This window comes from Lineus longissimus, chromosome 11 (genome assembly GCF_910592395.1).
Source record: "Lineus longissimus chromosome 11, tnLinLong1.2, whole genome shotgun sequence".
NCBI classification, from domain to species: domain Eukaryota; kingdom Metazoa; phylum Nemertea; class Pilidiophora; order Heteronemertea; family Lineidae; genus Lineus; species Lineus longissimus.
In genome coordinates, this window is record NC_088318.1 from 1,660,270 (window position 1) to 1,674,430 (window position 14,161).

The following is a 14,161-nucleotide window of genomic DNA, read 5'->3' on the forward strand; positions in this document are numbered from 1 at the left end:
TCAATTGATTGTGTTTCATACTGAACATATATTGTCTCTGAATCTGTGGCATAGACTTTATGTCAAAATATGCCAACGGCAAATAAAAAAAATCTAAAAAATCTGAGAGAAGTGTATTTTGGTAAAACAGAGTGAAATATTTTTCTTCATTTTTGAAGGAAAACACCTATTTTGTCACTTTTTGAGACAACACATGTTTGGGTGAAAATTGATATCAACAAGAATTGATGAAGACTAGAGAAAGTCTTTGTTATTCATGGTATCAATTAGGTCATTCCTTGTTTAGTCAGTCATGCAACGGAGCTGGTATTTTCATCATTTGTTTACTAATTAGCTTATCCCTACCTTTCTACTAATTAATAGGTTGGAAAGATGGTAAGTCGCTATCGTGTTGATTGGATTCATGTCCTACTCCTTCTACAGGGTGTCTCAGAAATGTCACAACTCTCATCCCTAATCAGAGAAGTGAAACTACTTGTGTTCAAAGCATGATTTGATATTCTAGTGGAAACTGGGGGCTGTTTACAAGAGTTCAAAGCAGTTGCGGTATTAATGGGACACCCTGTATAGTTGATCTTACAGTGACCTTGACCAGTTCATTCTCACCTGTAAACTCTCGTTTGTACTCAAATATGAGTACATGTGAGTTAATGGCCATGTCCTGTAGATAATTCACAATATGTTTTGTGTCAGTGCACTTGGTCTAAGGTCATACTCATACCTCAGAAGGGTCCCATGTTGCATCACCCCTGCGGCTTTTCAAGCTAAAATGGGGCCGAGCTTTTATGCAGGCTTCACAGCGTTTTAGAATCACTGATAAAGAGTCCAGTGCCTTAAAATGTGGCTGATAACAAATCCCTGTCGTTCCCTTCTTGAGCACCACAGGTGGAGTTTCTCATAGTGCACCAGGCAATGGATTGATGCCGTGGTTACTATGCAATAGAAAGCTTCCTTGGTGAGTTTTGCAGGGCCAACTGACAGTGATTCTCCATATTGCAAATTTTGTCCCATTCCTTCGCAAAAGTCCCTCCTACCAGTAAATACATGTACCTCTCCCTTCCGTGCATTATGTCAGGTTTTTGTTGGTGATGGGTGGTATTTTGTTTGTTATCGATGTCTGTAGTTGTGGAGATCCCTTTTAGTCCTATCCCTGGAATAATTGCTGACCAGATACAGAATCAGGAGCTTTCCCTTTGAATTTCAATATCTGAGTGACCGCTGGCTACTTTCTGAGCAGCCACAGTTTTTGTAAATGATGTAACCTCGCTACAAATGTACAGTCTGCAAACCAGCTCAGTTTTTCAACATCCTCCTGTCAAACACTGGTTAGATTTAGTTGTGTTTTTAACCTTTTCGTGTTTTAGTAATATGTATTTGTGTAGTTTGTTCTTTCCTTGCGTTTCAGTTAGTGTTGATAACATTGCATTCCTATAATTCATCCTGATTATATAGTCTGCCTATTAGTCTGTTATGTTTTACAGAGAAGACCTTCTAGCATAATGACTGACCACACAAACAAAGAGGGTAGAAAATTATCATGTACATATACCTCACAATGAACTACAATACAACACAACTACATGTGGTTTTTACATACACATGCACAACAACCTAGTCCCTGCATATAACACATCATAGCAAACAACAAACAAACTAGTGTGGGTTTGCACACAATTTATGCCTCAATGTGATCTGCTGCCTCCCTACATGAGCACCTTGGGTGCCCAATAATAATAAAAACGCTGATATAATAATGTGGAGGAATCACAATAGAAGTCAAACATGCTACGCTTCTGTTTGTCAAGTTAGATGGTTTGAAAACTCATCTTGGCAATTTACTCGATCAATATCATTCAAAAACAAGCGCCAGCAACTAAGTTTATCAACATGAAATTCAAAAGATTCTCTCCTCAGTCATGTCCGTTGGAGAAATTCCCTTTGTTTTTAGTTTTATCCAAAACACTGATTTTCCTAACTGACCTAGAAATTCTCTCCTTATTTTGACCTTTGCCTTTCAATTTATTTGTTTATTTTTTTCAGGCAAATTCAAGGAAGCTTACCTTGGCAATGCGTATGCTGAGGATCCAGATGATTGGGACATGAAAGATAAACGATATTCCTTTGCGAAGGATCCTGGACCATATTTTAGGTAAACAATAACTGATATCACTCATTTGAAAGGGTTTAAGTGTTACCACTTCTTTGGAGTCACCAAAACCAGCTAAATGAATGATATGCTTATACAAGCTGATGCTGAGAAGAGAAGGACCACCTACGATCAGACCAGAAATGGAAAAGTTCCTGTACGTGTTGTGAAATGTGCCGTCCTCTGCATAGGAACCCAAAACCATACACCACATCGGTGGCTCGGAAATATTTGGTGCTTCTCATATAACAAATGTACCACAGTGGTTGAAATGGCACTTTAGCAATCTTGGCTCTTGTTGACCATTGATTTGGAGTTTCGTACACAAAGGGGATTACGATATTTTTCAAAAATCTTATTATTTCAATCTAATTATCAAATAAGTGATTTGTAAGGATGCATGATTTCATCCTAGCCTGCTTGAGTTGACCTATGTATTCATCTTTGCAGAATCAATGCAACAACTGGCGCCATCTATCTGATCAACTACGTCCATGAGGGAACGTACCCGATGGAAATCTGGGTCAATGATACTGTACGTGGTGTGCAAGTTGTCAGCACTGTGAATGTTAACTCATTCACCATCGGGAGTGAGCCTGTTTATAATGCTGCGTCATTCAGACTCAAGGGTAAGATCGTTAGTGACATTTTTAAATTATGATTAAGAGCGTCCTTCAAGGCGGTCCTTCCGTAGCCTCAATGCCCATAAGCCGATTCAAACCATCCTATGGAATGGCCCGCCTTGAATGCCTGGAGTCAGTGTGTACTTAAGTTTGTATTATTGGGGTTCAGGGGACCACGTCCATCATTTTCGTGGACCCTCTAAAGTTTAGATTGCCTCACCTATGCACATATTTTGCCCAAGGAATGAGGCAATTTTGGTGAGATCTTAGTAATACCACTTTACAAACTCAACACAAGACTGGCACTAGGCAATATCGTGGTGACATCTGAAGCCGGGATTGGCCTCATCAGGGCTACACTTCCATGGCTCTCTGGTCAGAACTTGTCGTGTACCTCTAGCGTCATATTGTTGACCGTATCTCTACCTCTGTCTTCAGGTATCACAGCTGAACAGTTTATCGAACAGCCAAAGCTCGCGAAGACTCCCCCAGACCCAAAGGCGTACGGTCCCAGCATGTATACACTCTTTAGACAAGAGATCGCCAAGATATTGAAAACACCAGTGCAATTCGTCGAGATCTTTGCGGTTAGGAATTGTGGGGATGAGCCAAATTGTTGTGATATCAGGTACTCGGCTCATGGTTCACCTTACTATAAACAGGCCAGGATGGATGGACTCATGAATGATAACAAGGCAGCCGTAAGTGATCTTGGTTGAAAAAAAACATGGTCTTATAAAGAGACATCAATAAGTTCTCCTTAAGTTTGCAAGCGCAAGTCAGCCATTGTAAAATTAAAGCTTAAACATACTTGTTCAATGCCGATTCGCAAAAATGAAGATTGTGCTGAATTTGGATGCTTGCATGGTCTTTGCAGGAAAAGAAACAAACGTGGGCATGTTGAAGAATACCACCACCACCACCACCACCACCAATACCAGTAACCCTCGACTCTTTTTGGTGAAGTTTTTCTCTCAAGTCTTTCAAATTGATTTGAAGACAGTGCATCAAAATGTTAATTCAATTCAACTTTCTTACAGTTCAATACCCTTCTCAAAAATAACGGCCATCCCACTGCGACCATGGATATGACCCCGACTGACCTCTGCTTAAAAGAAACTTGTGAAGCAGGCTGCTCAAACGTGTTGACGGTTGGGTCAGGGCCTAAGGTCATCAATACGAACAGCACATCTCTGGTTGGCGTCGATACTTACATCACGGCCAAGTGTGAATGTAAACTCAAGGATGTATCGTCTGCTCCAATCAAGTGTGACGCTGGATCTTGTTTCAATAGTGGCACATGTCAACAGCGGACAGACGGATTCAGGTAGGAACCGGTTGCCACGGCGAGTTCAGCAAATCAAATATTTGTGCAGTTGTTAATGTATCTGCTTTTACTTAGTGTAATCTATGGCTAATTGACAAATCCACCACAATATACTTGACATATGAAGAATTTCATCTCAATCAAAGATGTATCCATTTTTGCCTTGTTGGGAAAAAGGCCAGTCCAGGATTGAGGATTTTGGGTAAAATTGAAATTTTTGTATAAATTTCACTGAAGCGCCCAATCCATAAGACAGAATTTAATAAGGTCAATTGAATTTTATGAACTTGTGCATTTTTTCGCATTCCAGTTGTAAGTGCCCAGTCGGCTTTGATGGGCCTCGTTGCCAGCAGACTAAACACCAGTTCGACAATGGCTGGGCTTGGTACCCAGCACTCAAGCAATGTCTTGACAGCCATACATCTCTCTCCTTCGTGACCAGCCAGGATGTCGGTCTAATCCTCTATGATGGACCGGTGCGTGATCCCGCTGGTAGCATCCCTCCAGATTTTATCGCTATCGAGCTGATTGGAGGTTACCCCAAGGTCACCATAAATCATGGATCAGGATCGGGATCTGTCTTATTCGATGGCAAGTTACAGAATGGCACCCAGCAAATCCCGAAACAAAGTGATGGGAAGTGGCATCGTTTGGATGTCTTCAGACAAGGAAAGGTAGGCATCATTCCTGAGGCAGACGTTGTATTCTAAATGTTCTGTGTTGTTTGAGAGTCTCTAGAAATGGTTTACTCTTTCAGTCCTCTCATATCTTTGTCTCCAGTTAACCCAGGGAAGTTGATGGCCAGACCCTGGCAAGACTATCGTTTTCCTCCTTTGACCATGGTTGAGTACGTTGGCCTCCGGTATCTAATCACTGCAGGCTTTAGGATTGGGTTTCAAGTGTGCATCAATTTACACTTTCAGTTAGTGCGTGTCGTTCTTGATCTTTGCCAAGGCGCACCAATCGACGAGTCAACGTCTGGCTCCACGCAGGATCGCTTCGCGTGCGAGAAGACTTTTACCACGCCAGGATCAAACCGCTTCATCAATATCAACCAGGCGCTTCAGCTTGGTGGGAGGAAGGATCCAAACGCTAAATACCCCCCTGGTATCACCAATAAGGGATTCAAGGGCTGTATGAAAGATCTTACACATGACGGAGAGGTAGGTACACTTTTCCTTTCGTAAGAGTAAATGGTTGACAATTTTTATTGCTTTCATTGCTATGTGTTGCTGTGAGGCGTTTGAAAGAGCTGGTTGAATCATCGAATGCTTAGGTTTTGGAAATTTTGGGGACCAACAGTCTGGAAATAAAATAAATTTACAAGAAGATAGACCTAGCTATCAACTTGCTGTCTCTGAAATCTCCACTCTTATTGATTGGTCAGGCTTGGGTGGAAATGATTGTGTCTTGTTTCACTTTCAGTTGTATGATCTTCACATTGGCGCGATCGGTGAGCACTTGAACACCAAAGATGGCTGCCCCGACGAGGCGGCCAAGTGCGGTGGCAAATGTGTCAATGGAAAATGTGTTGCAAACTTGGCGGGAAATCTACCAAACGGAAAGGCTTTCATGTGTGATTGTAACCCTGGTTTCAGAGGAGACTTTTGCAATACAGGTAAGAATGAATGAAAAGCAGATGACACTAAGATTAAGATTTAAAAGGGATCATTGAGGTTGACACAGAAAAACAATCAAGATCAACCAATTTTGTTCACAAACTTGATGTGTGTTGGAGCTGACATAACATTCAGGTCAAGGAAAGGCTCTGTTTTTAAAACTTCAAAGAAATCTGACCACTGGTTCATGCTCCTAACGATGCACACAGGACATTTACAAATGGACCATAGCCTTAGTGATGTTACCAGCCTCCTTGCCTGCTTTAGCACTTAATGTGTACAGTAACGCTGGTCATATTTCTTGATGGCATACTTTTTGAGAGTACTTTGGTGTAATCTGGTGGTTATCCATAAGCGATCAATCCATTGATTAACAAGTAATAATCATTTGGCTGACAAAGTGTTTAATTGAGGTAAAATGCCTGTACAACATCATCATGTGTTCTTCCAGCCACAACAGAAGTCCAATTTGCTGAGTTAGAAAACAGTGTGATCACATGGACATTGTCTCAATCGTGGTACAACGAATGGAAGAATCAGTTCTCGTCAGATATCCGTGTGATGTTCAGGACGCGCCAACCCATTGGTGTCATCATGTACTTCAAGAGTCGAGACAGCATCAACGAGTTTATGCAATTAAGAGTATGTTGGTTGATTATTGTCAACATGTTGTTGTAATTTGTTCAGCTTGCTGTAAGGCCGTGTTTCCCAACATTGGATTGTTGAACATAGGTTGGCTTGTTGGTCTGGCCATTGATGGGGGGACCATCATCCATTCAGCGGGGGGCATTCTGGGGCAGCCTTTCCACATTGACATCACATTCAAATTCTGTACCACCCAGTTTAAGGGCAGAGAGACCAAACCAGAGGTCACTTACAAAAACTCTTTTCATTTCAAGTGTAAAATTTGTTTCTGTTTTCAAGCTGCTGGTTTATATCACTGGTGTGCTTGGCCCAGATGCTGAACCACTGATTGGCTAACATACGACCCAGAAGGGTCTTACTCCTGTGTATCTTTCACCAAAACAGATTCAGTATCTATTGAGGCAGTAGATCAACTTCTTATCGGTATGTATTTGCTCTTTTCCTCTGTACAATTTGAACGTAACTTTTTCTTCAGATTCGAGACTACAAACTGGTGTTCCAGTACAACTTTGGCATCAATAACCGAGAGCTCTCGCTCCCCTTCGTGAAGGCATCAGATGGGGAATGGCACAGTGCCCACGTACAGAGGTTTGGCAGAATAGTCACGCTCAAGATGGACATTGGTGAAGGGAAGTTCTACGCATCGACACCAGGGATTCCCACTGACCATCAGTTGACATTGCTGGAGGGGACGGTCCTAGGTGGTGCGGATGAATATAAAGATAGTAAGTTGTTAATGAATCAAATCAATGATAGTTTTGGATGAAGATGTTTCATAAAATTGTTACCACTGTCGTACAAATTGATGTTGATGACATCACCCTGTGGCTCTGATGCTGTTCACCAATCAGAATTGTGAGGTATTTCACTTCCTTGTCACATTTCAGGTTGTATTCAGGATCCCCGATACAAGCATGGCTGGCTGCCTGTGCTTTCTAATGAAACATCGCCATACGCTACAATATTTGCTTCCAAGGGTGTGAGTCCGGGATGCCCCAGCAGTGCGTGTGCCGTAAAACCGAATCCTTGCACTTTACCATATGTCTGTGTTGACAAGTGGAGGCTAGCAGCATGCGAGTAAGTGTTTTTCTACTCTCCGCATGTGACCTTTGGTCTTCAAGGAATGGGTCTTTTTGAAAAATATATCTTGACACGAAGGGTAATGGTGGCCTTCCAACAAAATGTTTTATTAGTAATTATGATAACTCTCAACCTTTTGGTGTTTCTGACTGCACCAATCTTGTTTCTTCAGTCCTGCATCATTTTGCACGCACTGACAGAATGCTGCTAGTGACGGTCAGAGATCAGTGCTCATTTCTGCCTCGTCTTACTTTCAGGTGTCCAAAGGGCCAAGTTGAAACCACTGACCCGAACACGAAGGTAAAGACATGTGTTTACGTCAACCCTTGCCTGTCACAGCCATGTATCCGAGGGGTCTGTGTCGACTTGGGCAAGGGAGCGTTCAAGTGTAACTGTGAGGATGGATGGGAGAGCGACCTCTGCAACATCAAGAAAGAGCCAGTTGTTGTTGCCTTGGCAACCGGAGCATGGGTGGCCATATTGATCTGCATTCTGGTTCTTTTAGGTAAGTGTTTAATTGGTCACAATTAATCACCGTCTTTGCCATACTGTCACATCCTTCTGTACTACTATTGCAGCCGCTGACTCTTGGATGTGTTGTGAAGTGTTTATCATAAAGATCATGAGAGTAATACAAGTTGAGAACGAATAATATAAACTGCCGAGAGGGGTCATTTGACTTCCCACTCAAACCCCAGTCTACCCTGAAATCTTTGAAGAGAAACTATTCTTTCCTCACTGATCATTGATATTCCTTCATCTTCAGTTCTGGTGATCATCTTCGTCATCTGGATTCGCCGAAAGCCAACTGACACCAAGCTGATCATGGAGATCGAACCAGACGATGACATCCGTGAAAATATTGTCAATTACAATGAGGAGGGCGCAGGTGAAGAGGACTTCGATGGATACGACCTCTCTAGATTACGAAAGCCACGCGACCCACCAGAGATGCCCAGGAGAGAGATGGCACAGCCGCTGGGATGTAAGTAGTTTGAAAATAATTTTAATTTGCTTGTCTGCTCACGCAACTTTGCTGTAAAAGGCTAAATTTCTGTCCAATGTGATGCCGGAAAATTCCTGGAAAAAAATCTTTTACTTTGACGGAAGACAAACAAATTTGTTTTTCCAATCAAAATTTTTTTTGGCAATTTTTTTTCTTCAAAAATTGACGTAATTCATGAAATCAGAAGAAAGAAAATCCACGAAAAGTTTTCAGTCGTCACTATGATAACACAAGTGCTGTTTCTTTCAGCTGGTGCCCCGATGGGTGATGAACCTGATGTTGGTAACTATATTGACGACCGTCTGGATGATGCGGATAACGACCCGAATGCTCCACCTCACGATACCCCAATCGAATTCAGCCACGAGGGCGCCGGCAGCTCAGCTGGATCTCTCAGCTCACTACAGTCAAGCAGCTCAGACGAGGATCAGAATTACGATTATTTGAATGACTTTGGTCCCCGATTTGCTAAGTTGGCCGATATGTATGGTGGTGGGGAGGATTAAGCATTTTGTAAGGTGGGAATCATTCAAAAAATGCATTGGTTGCACCGAAATGTTTTATATCAAAGAATTTACATGAGAATTTTACATGTTTTTTACAAGATGATGTTTTCAAATCATAAAATGCTTACTTCTCTGTGTCCTCAACCTCCATTCGTGTACAGCTGCCGAGACTTTATTGGGTGTCTCAAAAAAAAGTTTTGACCTCGAAAATACTTCGAGCTGTTGTGGGAAACCAAGTATGTTATGAATTGTGCTAGCATTTGATCTGTTCAGTGAAATGATATCGATCACGACTTTTGTATATAGAACAGTAGGCACTGTCATATTGGTAACCAAGCAATGATTTCTGAACAAGATAGTTATAAAATCAATTGAAAATCATTGATTTTAACTGATAAATAAAAAGTTTATATTGGTCTGTCTGATTGGTCTTCCCATTTAGAAACAAACTCTGCTTGATCATGGCTGAGAAATCACTGGTCTAGCTTGCTGTAGGTTACTGATGTGTTCGGTATCATTCCAAGAAGATATACGCAATAATCTTATCTGCACCGCAATTGATCCATCCATTTGAAAACATTCCAAAAATATACACAAGTTATATATAATACTTTTACCAGAATCTGTCCATGTGTAATCCTCGCCATTCAGAATTGATTTTCTGTTTTGGACGAAAATATCAATTCAGAAAATGTCAAAAAAACAACTATATACATGTAATAGCGAGTGAAAAGCCCAATGGAATTGCTCGAGATGCTAACAGTCATGTCCGTACTGAATCTTGTTCACCAGCTGCATAGAAAGGGTTAATAGGCATGTATGCATTCGTTCTTGCGTCCTGTGTGTTTCACATCAAAGTAGTAGATGAAGCTGTCCATATTTGAGATGTGTGGTAAAGTGCTATTAGTACAGTCAGTATTTTTGTCATTTGCTTACATTTGAAGACTTTCACTGTAAAACGATCCATTTTTGCAATTTTGAGAAAAAGGCTTCAGTTTGTAATTATAATGAAAATACATTGGAAGTCTTGTCTATTCTTCATTTGTATCAGTAACTGTTTATGTTATCGTTTCGTGTTCTGTAATTTGCCTGGTTGGTCCTGTAAATGTATTTAGGACGTCCAAATTGAATTCTGATTGAACATTTCTCAAAGCATTCTGTTCCTCTCTTCATCTTAGATAAGAGATGACGAATTATTTTAGAGGGTGCTTTGAACTTGAATGTCGATTACATATGTACATTTCACTTCATGCTGGAGATTTTATATATAGTTTGCACTAAATTGTCTTAGCCACTTTTGACGAACCTGACTTAGGTGTTGAATATTTTGGTGATTTCTGTCCACTTTACCATTCTATGTTTACTTTTGCTTGTTCTACATTCCTCTAGGTTTATTCTTAGGTTAATATTGCTGCACATAGCTACAATTAGAGCATTTATACTTAATCTATCTTTGCGGTCTTTGTAACTTCTTTAGAAAATCTCTTAAAAAGGGATGCAAGATTTCAAAATTATTTCCAAAGTTAATATTTCTACTTATACATTCATAAAAAGTGTGACCTTGTTTCTTTTGTACGTGTTACATTATGTTTGGGGCTGATGTTCCATTCCCACGAAAGTAAGATGAGATGTTTCAGTGATATCCATCCAAATTAGACAGTTTCTCAATGTTGTTAAAAACCTTTGGGCTCAAATTCTTATCATAAGCTTGGCTCTAGATCTCAAATTTGATCTAAGTCATCTTATCTTCTTTCTGTCTATAGCCTGGTTGTAATTTTTAGGGCGAAGACATTTTTTATCTTTACAATTATATTGTTCCAAATCATATCTGCTAAGATTAGGTGTATATTTTGTACATAAATTGGTATACATGTATATTTCATGAAATGGTAGTGTAGATTACAATGTTTTACCTTGCAAAGGATCATATGATACACAATTACTATTAATGATGTAATTTTCATGGTGCACCATCAACTTTTGAGGTGTGGGGGTTTCATATTTGATTAACAGGGTTTTTTAAACTGTATGTGGTAATTAATGTGAAAAAAACCTAAGTTCTTTCCACAAAGATTTGAGCACTTTCTTTCTAAGTTTCTTTCTGACTTATGCACAAGGAGTTGGCATTCGAAATTCAAATGTTCATAAACCTGTTAATCAAATATCGAAAGGGGAGGAGATCGTCCGCATGTCTTTTGGAGATGTTTGTCACTATCGGAAGGACTAATAATCATGTTTTCAAACCACATGTGTCTAAAAATCAGTGTTCGATTCAGATTTGTACAGAAAGTGACCTTCGGTGATCTTGATAAAATACATGAATTTCTGTTTGCGTTGTTAAAAATTTGGTAAAGATTGGTCCAAGATATAGTGGCAACATTTGATTGCTTGTGAACAAAATTGGGCTTAGTCGTGGTTTCTAAGTCGCGGACCTGCTGCTGTGTCTCGAAAGCTAAACAGGGTCTCTACAGTAACCATGCTGTAAATATTTTTTTCATTTTAACACTTATATATCCAACGTTGAATATGTTGCACAGAAAACACAAGGTTATTATCTCCTCAAAAGATTTTTTTGTTTATTTTGGTCAAGAATTAATCATCCCAGTGAAAGTTTTTCTTATCAATTTCAAGTCCTGATGTGAGACAGATGTCATGATCTCCAACTTGAGAAGTGATTTGAGTTGTACCATAGTTTAGGTGTTTGTTTTCAAGATACATGTAATTAGAAATGATTGTCTATTTAGTGTAGGTTCTTGAGCTACATGTATATTCCCTCCAAGATAGTTTATAGGTAGCCGTCCTTGACGTATTACATTCCAAAAAGCTTAGAAAGATTTCATAGAAGCTACAATTTATATCAGAAAAGCATTATTATCACACCAGACCTTACACATCATAGTAAACTGACACTCTGTGAAGGTTTTGGTTCAATACCTGCTAGCTGATAGCTAACGAAACATATATTTTCAAACATTACATTCCAGTTGTTATAAAGTTCTTTGTCATAACACTTTGGTTATTAATTATAATGTGTCCTCGTGCATTCCTCAGACACTGAACAAAACCTTCTCCAATAAATACACCAGCCATCCGATCATTTGTCATCAGGCTATTACGGTTGCTTCAAGTCACTGTTTTCTCAACCAATTATTAAGCATTGTGAAACCATGACAACATTCTTCTATAGATGCGAATCACAGATTATATTAACATCATTACAGGGCGTCCCAGAAAATAGTGTTTCCAGCTACTTATATCCCAGCACCATAATACTTATTCTGAATTTTACATCAATGAAGGACTATTCATTCCCAGATAAATGAATTGGAGAAAACCAACTCAAACTCTTTATCACGTTGAGTCATTTTCATCCTTGGCATTTTTGATCTTCATGTTTATTATTATTTGAGCTGATTTTCTGAGCTGATTTTCTGAGGCGCCCTGTACAACTCAACACCATGAGATTCAATCTCTTTTGAATATTTCGATCTCGCTTCACTCAGTGTTGAAGGGTTTTGTATCACATTTGCCTGTTTTCATTTTGAACGGATGTAAATATAGAAAAAATAAAAGTATTTTTACATTGAGAAACCCACACATCGGTGTTGTTTTCACTTTCTTAGAGATTACTGTCCCCCTCTCATGCAGTGACATGTTGCTGTATATGAACATTCAGTCCTATGCCAAGTTCATTATTCATATGTCAATGTTCTGTGGGGTATCAACACCCCTCGGGCAGCATTTTCATATGGTCTTCACATCGGCTTGCATTTGGCCACTCTCAATAACAAAGAATGTGGCCATTGGAGTGCTCTTCCTGTCTGTACAGTATCATCTGCTTGTGACGCACTTGTTCACAACAGTGAGTCCCAATACACCATCGCCCAGTACTGGTAATGATCTTTCTCCAAGATGGGTTGTTCCCCCAATGCCCTATATGCCCAGAGCTGGCACTGATCTGTCTTCAAGATGGGTTGTTCCCCCACACCCAGAGCTGGCACTGATCTGTCCTTAAGACAGGCTGTTCCCCTAATAGCGCGCACACAGAGCTGGCTGTCTCCAGACGGATTGTTCCCCAAGTTCACCATCGCCCAGAGCAAGCACTGATCTGTCCTCTATTGGGTTGCCCCATGGATAAGTTAAGAGTCTAGTCGCGATACGTTCGTTATATTGACATTGTGATGTTGTTGGTCATGAACATATCCACTATTTATAGTATTGAATTCATTGGTGGTGGTCACAATCTACGTCGATCGGTGTTGGTGCCCAGGTTGCACTGCAGCATTCGTCAGAATGCTGAAGCTGATGAAATGCTCCATTATTGCCCTTGGCCAACAAGAAACTGTCCAGCAGTCAATACCATAGTTCTCGTTCATCATTGACGATCTCAAATGCGATTGGGAAGCCATCTACAGGTTGCCACTCAAACTAATAGACTTCTGGGCTTAAGGAATTGAACCCGAGGCGGAGGACCTTGGTTGAGTTACCAAGACACTCGAGGGTGGAGCTAAAATACAGTCCAAACCCGAGCCGACAGGCGAGGGTTTGGACGAAATTTTAGCTCCACCCGAGAGTGTCTTGGTAACTCAACCAAGGTCCGAAGCCGAGGGTTCAATTCCTTAATCTAAAATACCTCAAACTTAAAAAGATAGGCCACGAAATAACTTGAATATGTGCGAATTTGGCAAATTCCATCCATCGCCTGCCCGGAGCGCCGGTAGCGACGTTGTTTACATTATGTTACGGCAGCCCGTATAGGAAGTCCGGATCGGCTCGCTCAAGTGACGCTAAAATCCGCGCAAATGGGCTATTTGGAGCGTTTTTCTCAGCAAATATGTGTAGTGCTCATTAAAAAACTTAGGGTGGTTGATGCTTCCTTGGCTGATTTGTGTTTGAAGCAGTGTTTTGAGAGCCTCAAACTTCTGAAGTGAGCTGTGTGCATGGTTCCACATTTTAGTGCAACCCGAGGGAACTTTGGTAGAGCATCTTGGTTGCGTGTCCAAAACACTCCACTCTCAGAACGAGGCTTATGCATTTTCCATTTAAAAGTTGACTTTACGGTACCAAGGTATTTTAGAATTCAAGTCCAAACTCGCAGACGATATTTGGTTCCTTTTAAGTCCACAGGGGGGCGTGGGTGTTGAATCTGATTTCGTGACAGTCGTAACCATTTTTTTCACATTTATTGCAGGAAAAAATGGTTACGACT

General features: G+C 40.5%; 1 protein-coding gene across 4 annotated transcripts in view; it reads left to right on the plus strand.

The window, feature by feature from the left end:
* Positions 1 to 12,549, plus strand: part of LOC135495855 (neural-cadherin-like) — a 35,017-nt gene extending 22,468 nt beyond the window's left edge. For all 4 annotated transcript variants that reach the window (XM_064784842.1, XM_064784844.1, XM_064784843.1 and 1 more), the window contains 13 exons: positions 2,041 to 2,149; positions 2,597 to 2,775; positions 3,208 to 3,470; positions 3,810 to 4,096; positions 4,407 to 4,770; positions 5,020 to 5,259; positions 5,522 to 5,714; positions 6,167 to 6,357; positions 6,836 to 7,085; positions 7,248 to 7,437; positions 7,698 to 7,945; positions 8,207 to 8,425; positions 8,696 to 12,549. In XM_064784842.1, coding sequence (XP_064640912.1) covers positions 2,041 to 2,149; positions 2,597 to 2,775; positions 3,208 to 3,470; positions 3,810 to 4,096; positions 4,407 to 4,770; positions 5,020 to 5,259; positions 5,522 to 5,714; positions 6,167 to 6,357; positions 6,836 to 7,085; positions 7,248 to 7,437; positions 7,698 to 7,945; positions 8,207 to 8,425; positions 8,696 to 8,952 — 2,990 coding nt within the window. In that variant the 3' untranslated portion in view covers positions 8,953 to 12,549. The remainder of the gene's footprint in view (positions 1 to 2,040; positions 2,150 to 2,596; positions 2,776 to 3,207; positions 3,471 to 3,809; positions 4,097 to 4,406; positions 4,771 to 5,019; positions 5,260 to 5,521; positions 5,715 to 6,166; positions 6,358 to 6,835; positions 7,086 to 7,247; positions 7,438 to 7,697; positions 7,946 to 8,206; positions 8,426 to 8,695) is intronic.
* The last annotated feature ends 1,612 nt before the right edge of the window (positions 12,550 to 14,161 follow it).